At 33.2% G+C, this 12,322-nt stretch overlaps 1 protein-coding gene across 1 annotated transcript in view; it reads right to left on the minus strand.

Annotated features, from left to right (window-relative positions):
* The window catches only part of Dys (Dystrophin), a 670,989-nt gene that overhangs the window by 166,365 nt on the left and 492,302 nt on the right, over nt 1-12,322 (minus strand). The window contains exon 48 of the mRNA XM_085813682.1: nt 1,644-1,752. Within this exon, the coding sequence (XP_085669808.1) occupies nt 1,644-1,752 (109 nt within the window). The remainder of the gene's footprint in view (nt 1-1,643; nt 1,753-12,322) is intronic.

A 12,322-nucleotide genomic window follows, 5' to 3' on the forward strand; every position in this document is an offset into this window, starting at 1 on the left:
AATTTTGATTAAACGATTTTGGAGAACTATTATGATCAAAAAACATTGAAATAGTTCATCGGCTAATTCTGGATACAGAAAAGCAAGGATTTTTGTAGAAGAGAGATTTCAATTGATTTGAAAGTTCCTTTCCTCCGATGAAGTGGCACTGAAGTTGGTTGAATTACTCCTTTGTTATTTTTTTTTTTGGGGGGGGTATTGCTTGTTTAAAAAAGTTTTGGTTTTTACGTTTATTAAATTCTTTGTTGCATTTATTAGATTATTTGAAATTTATTAATTATGAATTTGAAAATTTTTGTCTTTGTGAAACATTAGTTCTAAATGTCTTACTTTTTATGCTCAATCCCTTACCCGGTCTTCGTTTTTGCGATTGTCATATACTTCCAGTTACAGAAGTGTTTTAAATGAAAATTTAATGTCAAATTAAAAAAAAGAAAATTGACCAACGAAGAAATCTAACTTTTAATGTGGTCTCCTGGTTTCCTACACTTAATATAGGGAAAGTTTTATACTCGATACGAGGGGGAGGAAAACATAACAACAAAAAAAGTGGGAAAAGAAGTTTGATTTCCGTAAGACAAAAAATAACCGGGATATTTAATTTTAAAATTTGCAGTTTTGGATGTCATTTTCAATTGGTCTTGAGGAATCGGGTAACTAAGTTAGAAGAATATGAGGATATAAGCTTATGTGAAGTTAAACCGAAAAGTGTATATTTTAATAAGGAAATCATATGGTGTCCACATCAGAATTTTTATTCTATTTAAACATTCCCATAACATAATATTAATGAAAACATCTGCATACTATTTCTTTAATACAAACCCCCAAACTATTGAAAAAAATTACTAAACAAATTAAAATACCTTACTTCCTGCAGATAGCGAATAAAAATGTAAGGTTTAGCGAAATAATAATAATAATAATAAATATAAAAAAAGGTTTATTGAACAATCACTTGCTTAAATCAGGAAATATTGTGAATACTTTCGTGTGGATCACCTCCCTAAAACAACTGCTTATGAAAGTGATCAAAATTTCTGTGAACAAATAAAAGCCACTACATCAGTTCTCTAGCAAGATATCTCCACAAAAGACCAAAATCATCTGTAACCGTAGATGATCGTCTTATAGCAGAAGAAGCATTTCAGTCAACCGCACTAATTTTTGCGCGATCCAGCAATGGTCAAGTAGTTAAAGAAGGCTGAATGCTAAGAGTGTGACCCGGGTTCAATCCCAGGCGATGGCGGCAGTTCCATAGTCGGTTTTCGTGGCCTTCCCATGTGTAACATGGATACACTTTTGTTTCTCTTAGAAAGTTCTCTGCGAAGGTACCCCTTCCTTTAGACACATAACCATTTTATGGGAATTCCTACTTCCATACATAAACTTTCGGTTTTCACTTTTCATACTATCTTTTCGCGGGTTTAAACTTTCAACCCACATATACAACACTATGAAAATAGAATATAAGCTCTAAATCTGCAAGAAAGTTTGAGGGCAATTTCTAAATGATCTTCCAAAACAATCTACGGATTTCTCATAACATTTCGGAGGTGACGGATCAAATTATTGAGAAAAACCATTTGGCTGGTGAAGTAGCGAGGACATGAAAATAACAATCTAATGGGGAAAACACTTACCTCTAGCTTCTAATTCCTTGTTGTAGTCTCCTTTCTGCCTGAAATGCGCAACAGCCGCTAACAGTTTCTTTAACTGTACATTCCTCTGCTCTTGTTCGTTTAAGAACTTCTACAAAGAAAAAACAAAAAGTTAGCTACGAATGGAGAGCCAATGCTTCATCTTATCGCGAGAAAAGAAACATACAGCTGTAGTGACAACAATGATAGATCTTTCTTCTTTCTAGACATATTGACAAATCGGCAACACGTAATAAAGCCAGGAAGAGAAAGGCCCACAGCGGCAGCAATGTATTTATAGTGAGACATCGTTTTCCTTAGGACCTCAACGCGATAAAAGAAAAACATTTCTCCTTCTACGGAGGATATTTTTCCCCAAGCGGAAAAAGTGCCCATAACATAAAAACTTATTAAATGTAACAGAAAATGGTATAGAGAGTAATACTGTTTCACACAAATTAAATGACAGATGTTGCGTATAGTACTTATATTACAAGAAAACGAGGAATTTTTACTTCGTATTAAAGAGATGTTTTTATATTAAATAATTATAAATTAAATGTACATTAAAAATATCGAAATTTACACTACTTTTAATCAATTTTTCAATATTTGAGAGTTGCTATTCACTATTTCACCCAAATTTAAAATGGAGCGTAAGATAATATTTCTCTTTCAGTTTTAATCCACAAAGTCGGCTTTCTAAAAGCAATGTGTTGCCTCTGCTGAAAGAGAATCTTTATTATCTCCACGCACCAACGTGTTGCCATTTCAGTAAAGCGTAAAGTGCTTAACTTTCATATTTAATTTTTCTGTTACTGAGTAGGAAACCAAGTGATTAAAAAAAAAAAAAAGTAGTTCAAAAAATATTTTTTCTACCTTTTAACCTGATTGATTAATAAGAAAAAAGCATTCTAATCATGAGATGTATTATATTTAAGAAATGACACTATCTGGATTTATTAAAATCATTATATACTTTTTTTTTTTCTTTTTTTATAGCTCTTTTAGGCGGCTCGAGCGGTGCGTTTTAAAGAAATAATACAACGAATATAAAAAAAAAGGTATGGCAACCGCTACAACTCTTATCGGAAATTCTATAGATATGCTATTTTCATATGTTTTGTGATTTCACTCTTGAATTTTATGTCGCGTACGTGCGAAACAAACGGTGCTCAGTAATAAAGCTAAAAAGACCAAAAAACTGTGTTAGCAGGAGTCAGCCAAAGAACAGATTGGGTAACCTGCAATGCTCAGCGACAGAATACAAAACCTTAACAAGTCTTCTCGTGCAACATTAATATCTAATCATTTTCCGATTTCCTTTCTTTTTAATTTTTATTTCAATTTCTTTTATAAACAACAAAGGAACAGTTTTCGCTTTGTTTGAAATTTTAAACATTGCAGATCCTTCATAAATAAATAAAAAAGTTAAATATATGTTGTTTCAATAATTGATTAAAAAATATCTTTGATATTAGTTGAACTATGCTTCTACACATTTGCAATAAATTGATAAATTACATCTTTTATAGTATTTACTATTTCATAAGCAATAGAATTCCTTCTAGTAATTGCCCTACCTGTGCCCGAGTTGCTAAAATCGATGAATATTAGGAGTTCGACCCCAGGTGAACGGACTGCCAGCATGGTTGGTGTTCTTTATGTGTAATGCGAATACGAATCAGTTTTTCTTTAGAAGTTCCTCCATGATGGCATTCCTCCTCTTAACCAGACAGCCCTCGTATACTTTGCCATATTCAAATAACCATCATTCTAGCAACTTATAAGGTTCATATCAAATTTTCTCCATTTCTTTGGAACATCTTTACTGACTACTAATAATATCAATACCTTCTTGAAAAATTTCGGGGCATAAACCTTCAGCTTAATGAAACACTGCCAAATCGTTAGCAACAAAAATTGTATATCTTAACATTTAACCATCATTTAAATAGATAAAAAGTATATCCCCCTCCCAAAACGAGGAAAGGGGATTAAAAACGTATAATCCTATCAAATTGCTTAAATTTATGGACAGTACGTCAAACACACTTTTTGAAAAGATGCCTTTAGATTATATTCCTACGTTAAGTCCTAAAAAATTTGGATACATATTTTTAAAAAAATCTGCTAAAAGGTTTCAGATTTGAAATAACGCCTAAAGAGAAGTTTTTTAACATTTTGTGTGTTACCTCTATTTATTAAATATCATGTTCTTCGCACTTAAACCATAAAATTCACTTAAGAGCAATATCGCAAAATAATTTTAAATTGAGCATATCTTTAGAATTTCCGATCCAGAGTCTCATGCGCTGGAGATAATTATTTTTTCTATTTTATTTATTTATTTATTTTTCTCTCCCTGTACAACGTTGCTATTGCTCGCTTTGAAATCGTTGAGTTTGTTAATCAGAAATTCGTCAAAGTTTTACAAAATATGAAATCGATAATAAAACAAATTCCAAATTTTAAATTTGGGCTTCCAGGTTCCCATATTCGCAGGAGGATTACGTCATTCAAAATTGGATAGCTCTAGGTATCGTTGTTTTATCTCAATGCGAGACACATGCATACATTTATGCAGATTATTCATTATTTAATTTTTTCAAATATAATACAGGGTGATAATATTTGGGGGCAACAGTTTGAAAAGTGAAACAGACATCCAGAGTGATTCGACGTAAATTCGCAAAACGAAAACAATAATCTCTCAGAGACAAAGAACCTTTAGACTAAAAATAGATTTTCATTCATTTATTTACATCTATGGACATATTGCAACACTGTTAACAGCGCAAAAATCCATCTAAAATTGCCAATTTAACCTAATTTTAAAGACATTAAATCTGCAAAAATGGGACAGTGCCATCTATCGATGAAAATGCGAACTCTATGGTACTTAATGTCAAAACAATTCACTTCTGTAATAAGTTTTTTGGTGCGTACACCAATTCGTCGAGTCCATGGACCTTATAAGAAACAGACTAACCCAAACGGGTTTTCTCCCTCGTCTGAGGCGTTGTCGGCTGTCGCCTTGATCACATCCGGAGGACTTGCAGAAATTTAACATTGGTTTCCTATTGCAGCGTGTATAATTGTCAAGAAAAAGTTAGTTGTAGCGTCTCATTTAGCAAATTAGAATTTCTCTATATTTTTATTTTTGAAATCGAGATTGATTTTTAAAAATTTAGCATATTTATCAAGCATAATTAACGTTCTAACTAATTATAAAGCTATTACATGCTTTCAGAGCTGGATATTTTTTTAGCTTTTCCTATGCTGTAAGGAAATTTGTAACTACTTCTTTTAGAAAATAATATTTTAAATCTGAACTAATAGAAAGTTTCAAACAAGCAATTTTCTCTTGCAATTTTTATGCTTTTATTGGTGTAAATAAGTAAAAAATATTAAAATATTTAAAAACGAATTTTTGAAAGTTTTGTTTAAAATTCTAAATTGTGCTGCTTTTTTAAAATTATAGATGAGTATTATAGCACAATTTCTATAAGGGAATTTTATTTCAATTATATTTCATAATACATCATAGTGATAAACACTTTTGACTCTTTAAAAATGTTTACACATTTAATTCTAATATTAAAATTGTATTTAACCGTAATAATTAATTTTGCTTTTATTTTATAGTGATTATTTTTTAAATTTATTTTTAGTTCTGCGTAAGATTTTTTTATTTACTGTTAATTTACTTTATTAGCTCGAAACGGCATTTTACGCTGTTTCACTATAAATAAATGTCCGTGTCTCCTTGCAAATAGTTGTTACCAAATATTACCGCCCTGTATTATATTTAAAGAAATTAAATAATGAAGAATCTGCATGAATACATACATGTTTCTCGCACTGTGACAAAAACGACGGAATCTAGAGCCATCAAATTTTGAATAATTTGATGTCCTCACCAGAACATGGGCATCTGGACGGTTTACGGGCGAAGATCATTAGGTACCACACAAAACATTAAAAAAAAAAAAAAAAAAAAACACGTTCCTTTTGCGTAATATAAAATCTGAGTGCGTCTAGATTTTATTTTATCTTTTTTTCCCTGCATTACACTCAGAAACTTTTATGCTCTGAATTTTATAAATTACTAAAATAAATAATCCACTTTAATGTTAATAATTTAATGATCATAAATAATCCACTGTAATGTTAATAATTTAATGATCATATAATCAACTAAATAATCGTTTTGTAATGTTATTATAGTTTTGAAAATCACTGCCTGAAAATGTTCATTAATTTTTTTAAAAAATATATCAGATCTTGTTTAATTTTACCTTATTTATTTCAAAGCATCCCGTATTATTTAATTACATCCAATATTATTTAATTTTACTTTATTTTTAAGCAAAATGAAGTTCATAAATTTTGTGCTTAGAGTTTACCATTTTACCAAAGTAAAAATGTTTGTACAAGAATTACGCGTGAAAAAAAATGCGAGAAATGCAGTAAAAAGTGTAATGAGATATATTAAATTCTATTTGGAAAAAACTGTGGCTTGCATAATCTCATCAGTATACAACGTATCACATTTAATAATTAAAAAGAGTTATCTGATGCAAACGCCATAGGTTTCAGTGTTAAAGTAAACCAGATCGTCCCTACTCTTTCTTGCCGACATGTCGGTGACGCGCGCCCCGCCCACTGGGTTAGTCTACCTCTTATAAGGTCCATGGTCGAGTCGACATGACGGTTTTAAATTTGCCCAGATCAATAGAACACAAATACTAGATAAACAGCTGTTTTTCAATACTTTTACAATTTACATTGGTGTGTAAACAGAAATCATTAAAGTTTCATTAAATAATAGTAAAGCTTTGAGAAGTTATCAGGATGCAATTCATTATCTGGCATTTAGATTTTAAAACAGCAATTCAATAAACCACATATTAAACCACTAATCTGGAAATGGGCAAATAAGCAATCGAACAGAAAAACTGATAAAAAATGTGAAACGTTTAAGATTAAGCATAATTACAATCTAATCCAACTAATATTCATATTTAATTCACAAACCAGCCCATATTCATTTATAATTCAAATACAAATCCCAGCTTTTCTTTGCAGCTTATCTCAAAAATCATTTATGATTTTCGAATGATTCAAACTCATAAATGAATTCGAAAATCATTAATAAAAAATCATTTATGATTTTCGAATTCATTTATGAGCTTGAGTAAAGTATATATTAAAGACTTGATACACCTATAATAAAACCGGAGACTCCTGATGTCTTTTGCTTATGCTGAGAATGACATAAGAAAATCACAGCTCAAGGTACTTGTAATATATAATAAAAGACCATCACTGACAAAGGATTAGGAACGGAAGGATTATGTACCATATCAGCATCACAGTAAACCTTTTTTCTTAATAAGTGCATCAGCAGAATAGAGGTTACTGTAGAAATAAACTAATGTAATGTCGAAAACGGGGGCATGAATTAAATTATATGAACAAAAATGTGAAAGTCTACTTTTAACGAAGGGGCAAAGTTATTTCGCAGCAAATAAAAATAAATTTGAAATAAAGACCGTTATTTTTCCATTAGCAAAAGTAAATAATTTGATTTCGTTGGCTCGTTGCGAGCATTTTGTATACATTACGGATAATTACATTAAGTCCTGATGCTTAAAGAAGATTAAAAACGACGAGAACCTAGTGTCTTATGAGCACGCAGAAGCAATACTCACTTAGAAAGGAGGAAAAAAGAAAATTCCAAGTTCATTTTAATTTGTTTGTTGCAATTTCTAATAGCTCAATGATTTAAGTTGCATTCATTTAAATACTTTGTAGCACAACGTGCCAAATGGATTAGTCGGTTGATTAATGAATGAGGACAAAATATCCAAGTTCCAAGTTCTTTTGCTTAAAAGACTTTCTACGAGAAAACGGCATGCTTTCATGTTACAGGTTAGGTTGGTTAATTTAATCAAGAGCTCTCCAGGGCTATTGGGAAAGGGAACGATGCCTTCATGAAGGTCAGTTTTAGGAAAACTGGGACATACTGATATTATATACGCATGGAAAAAAAAAAATGGAGCTAGCCCATTCACCGGAATTTGGACCTAGATTGGGGCCCAATAACGGCCGAGCAGTAAAGTTGCTGAGCACTGGTAGATCGATCTCGGGTTCGGACCCCGGCGAAAGGGCTGGCTGCCGAGCTAACAGCCATCAGGCGTCTTTTCCACTCAATTATTGTTATACGTAAACCTTTCGAGACGGCGCGCCTTTGTTTCAGACGTTCCCTCGGGGCGGAGGAGAGTCGAAAGGAATGCTTCCACAAAACATACCTAAGACTAACTAATCACTACAAAATAGTTTAAGTCCTAATGTCATAATTTTTGCTAACATTTTAGATTATTATTTAAGTTATAATATAGTTAAAATTAGCATTTAATAGTCTTTTTACTTTACAGGAAAACATATTAAAAAAAACTGCTTACTTTTAAAATAATTTTCGGATGAGCTATTCAAATTATTCCGAAGTTTTAGTTGAAAAAACGCATTAATAAACTTCAAAATTAATTTTAAAAAGTACAAGAAAGACTTTTTACAAGAAGAAGTAACAAAATCTTTCAGGGAAATGGAAGGCAGACACTCAGAGAGCTCAGTCTCTGACAAATGCCTTTATCAGGATCACTAAAAATATCACTTTAGAAAATGAATCATCACTCCAATCCATGCCATGAATTCGCTCATTTACTACACGAGTATATCTATCTCTGATAAATAACGCTTTCTTCCCATAATAAACTGGAGTGAACGTTTTCCAAAATAAAAAGGGAAGAACGCGAAATATATCCGAAAGCAACATTAAGCGTAACAGAACTCCATACATAAACCTTAAAAGACCCTGCAAAGTAGAGGGGAATTAAAAAGGATTCGGAGAAGTATCAGAAACGCGAGAATGTTTGTATCACGTGGCGAGTTACAGGGGAGACGATCCTCTGTTGTTTACATTATACTTCCCTCCCGAGTGAGTAATGTGTCTCTTATTTCGAGTAGAAGATCAAATCTACATGTATCTCAAATCTATGGACATTCAATGCTATCTTGTTGCAAAAGTTATACTTTTTAAAACGTTCCAAGACACTGGCACAAATATGTGACGGCCGGGAGTGAACGAGAAAAAGCTCTAGCACGCCACGGTGCCGGCCCGAAAATGAGTACGTTTCTTTCTGGCACGTACGCGTGACAATCGGCGAAAAAGCGTTAATGAAAACCACGAAAACCCCCACTCCAATTCATTCTGCCTGTTGGAAATCAACCTGGAAAGCTGCATACAGGGCTCTCGAGAAAAGGTAGGCAAATTTTTATCAACAGATTGAATGATACTAAGAAGGAAAAAAAGAATGAAAAAACTAAGAAAAAATCCTTACCTCTGAAAATAAGCGTTATATTTAGAAAGTTACGTAAGATCTAAAATTAATGCACCCAATTATGAATGAAATTTCAGAGGCAAATAAGAAACTTATGTAAATTCCTCGTAAAATAAAAGTACTGAATTTTAATACATAACTGAAAATCAAACGATGATTTTATACTAAAAACTACTATAACAGATGCCATAACTTTTATCAATGAACAATATATAAACACTACAAAACTAATATAAAAATTACAAAATCCTTATCTTCAGTCTCTGAAACTTCTTAATTTGATATCGGGGGAACACTTTAAGTACGGCATTTAATACTATTATAGCTTTGCAATACAGTTAACTGGTTTTCACGAGCGAAGAAAATATAATAGTAAAAGAGCAGCTAGGGAGCTAGACTTTGTTCCATAAGCTCAGTCACTGTTTATCAATAATCCTTTTTTTTTTCCCTCTTTTAAAATTTGATACTTAGACGCTTTAATTTTTACTTCAAAAATATTTATGCTACAGTTGAAACGCTAAGAAAACTATCTTTAAAAAAGTTTCTCAGAGCAAGAGTTTATTTAGAATTTAGGATTAACAGAGTTCTGGAAAAGCTAATTGTTAATTATTTTCTCATTATGTCGATAATCAGTTTAATTAACAAATATCAACAACTACATTGATCCTTAGAGCAATGAGTCAAACAGTCTTTGACAACTAACATAAAATGCAATTATTTCATAAAACTCCGATTTAAAACTCCGAATTATATATTGTAAGGATCTTACGTTTTACTAACGTTTATTTTATTTTAAATCTTTACTATCACTTCTTATTTTCTACTTCCGGCCAGAATTAAAAGCTTTAACTTATTTATGCAAATTTGTCTTGCTAACGCCAAGTACTTAAGTTGTGGCTTTTTGCCAAGCAAGAGAGAGGAAGGAGTTATTAGAAGCAGGCCGCTTGCCATAGTAGTTTTACTCGGTTGCTGGTTGCCTTCAAGGCCAGAGGTTTCATTCTCTTGATAATGTTGCGTGCGTACGGGTTCGTTATGAAATGAATGCACAAGTCCGATGAAAAATGAACAAAAATTTATTATTATCACTACAAAAATGCTTAAATTTTCTCAAATTATCATGCAGTATTACAATATCTCACAGTAGTTATCTTTTAACTACTCAAATGTCCAATAGAACGTCATTCAAAACAGCTAAAGAACGCTAATCCGCGAATTCGCTACAATCAACAAGAGCAGTTTTCTAAACAACAACAAACTAAGCAACTACTCCAAACTGAGATGTTTTCCTCCTTTTATAAGATTTTAAAATCACGCGCTAGAATTTTCCAGCACTTTCTCGAAATCAAAAAGAGATATTTATTTATTTAACGCACGCGCTCTTGTATTTTTAATTTTTCCGGCTTAGCTTTCTTTTAATATTCGTCACGCGCTGCACTGCGCGAGAAATAAAACCATTTAATTTATAATTGAACTAACATTAGCTTTTTAAATACCAAATTCGTAACAATAATTTTAAACGTATCGTAGTTTTAGCAGCTCTCTGTACTACATACGGATTTTGTTAAATTACGGCCAATCTTGAAGTTAGGCACTTGTATATTAATCCAAAGTTAGTTTTAGTTAGAGTTTTTAGTTAGTAATTTTATATTCTTACGTTCAGACCACAAGTGGTTGGTCTCTGTATTCCGAAGTTCCGGAAATCGCTGTAAAGATAGAAAAATAAAAGGGTTTTGTATACCGTTCCTGTGTGTATTGCCTACTTCACAATTTATTGAACATAGCTTGAGTAAGCTCCCTGTTCCGAGTCAGGACAGTTCATGTTTCCAAAGCAAGTAAAGAGGAATACAAGTCCTGATAGTGGCGCCCGACGAAGAAGAATAAGCATGGTCGAGTTTCAAGAAGAACCTGTGGTGCCTGCAGAAGGGGATCAGAATCCAGAAATGCCAGATGCCGCCCTGGAAGGATTTGGTTACATCGTCCAGACCATGCGCGCGCATCGATGAAACCAGAAGCAACATTCAATGGAAACTCACCGGTAACCAGTTTTTTTGAAAAATTGGATGACCACTTCATGCTGTATCCAGTCCATGAGTTCCAGAAAGTCACCTTAGCTACCAGCGCTTTGAGGGGCCAAGCGCTTAATTGGTACAAATGTATAGGCAGAAACCTCTTGAGTCAAGCGGGAAGTCCCACCTATACTTACGAAAATTTCAAGACTGCCTTAGTAAAAGCCTTTCCTGCCGTAAGAAATCGTTCAAAGTTAAAGCGGAACTCTTCAACATATACCAGCAGCGAATCGAAAATCTTTCCACCTTTATTTTAAGAAAAATTCACGTCTTTAAACTCTTGTATGGAAGCCGTCCGGATCCTGAGATAATCCAAGTGATTTTCCCCAAGTACAAGACTTTATTGAATTAAGGAATCCGACTACACTGGAAAAGTTATTTGAGCTAGCAATCCAGTTTGAAAGTAAAAGAACGGCGGACATTCAAAGAAGACGCAGTATGAGCAACGAAGCCAATTTGGTGCGCCAAGACCACAGCAAAGGCAAGAACACGGCTACGGAAGCAAATCGAATCAGTGGGCAAGGAACTTGAGTAACCAAAAACAACCGGCGAACGTCGACAGTTCAATAGTAAGCCAGAAAAAAAGTCTGAAGGCCAGCGGAAAAAGAAGGAAGGCATGGAAAGGAAGAAAGAAAATTTAAACTAAAACGGATTTCTGCTGACGGGAGGGTGCGGAAATCCGAAGGCCAAGAAAACCCCTCTTCCTTCAAGTTAAATACAGTTATTGTGAAAAATTTGACTCTTCCAAAGACTGAAGTTCTGGTGAACAACATCCCAGCCACCGCACTCCTGGATACAGGCGCGCAGTGTTCCTGTGTGGCAGAAGATTTTTTTAGGAAGTATTTCCGTAAATACCGCATATATAATTCGGATAATACGACAGTGTTAAATGCGCAGGGAGAAAGATGCAAATGCATAGGTAAAATACCATTATATATTCCTATCAAGGACGAGAAAGTAAAGATCATGTTTTTTATCGTAAAAAATTTACAAGCACATGTCATTTTAGGGATAGATTTTTCTTTCAGAGGCAGAAGCAACGCTGGATTTTAACGAAGCGTCCCTTAAGCTGACGATGAAATTAGTTCGAGAAGAAAAAAGAGAACCACCGACGTTAAATCTCAACCACCTGCCTACGGGAAAGCAACAAAATATTCGCCAAGTGGTAAGTGAATTTGCTTCGTTATTTAGTAATATTCCCGGATTTACT

This window comes from Stegodyphus dumicola, chromosome 3, assembly GCF_044657685.1.
Source record: "Stegodyphus dumicola isolate Sdum_Otavi_A_Nest chromosome 3, ASM4465768v1".
NCBI lineage: Eukaryota > Metazoa > Arthropoda > Arachnida > Araneae > Eresidae > Stegodyphus > Stegodyphus dumicola.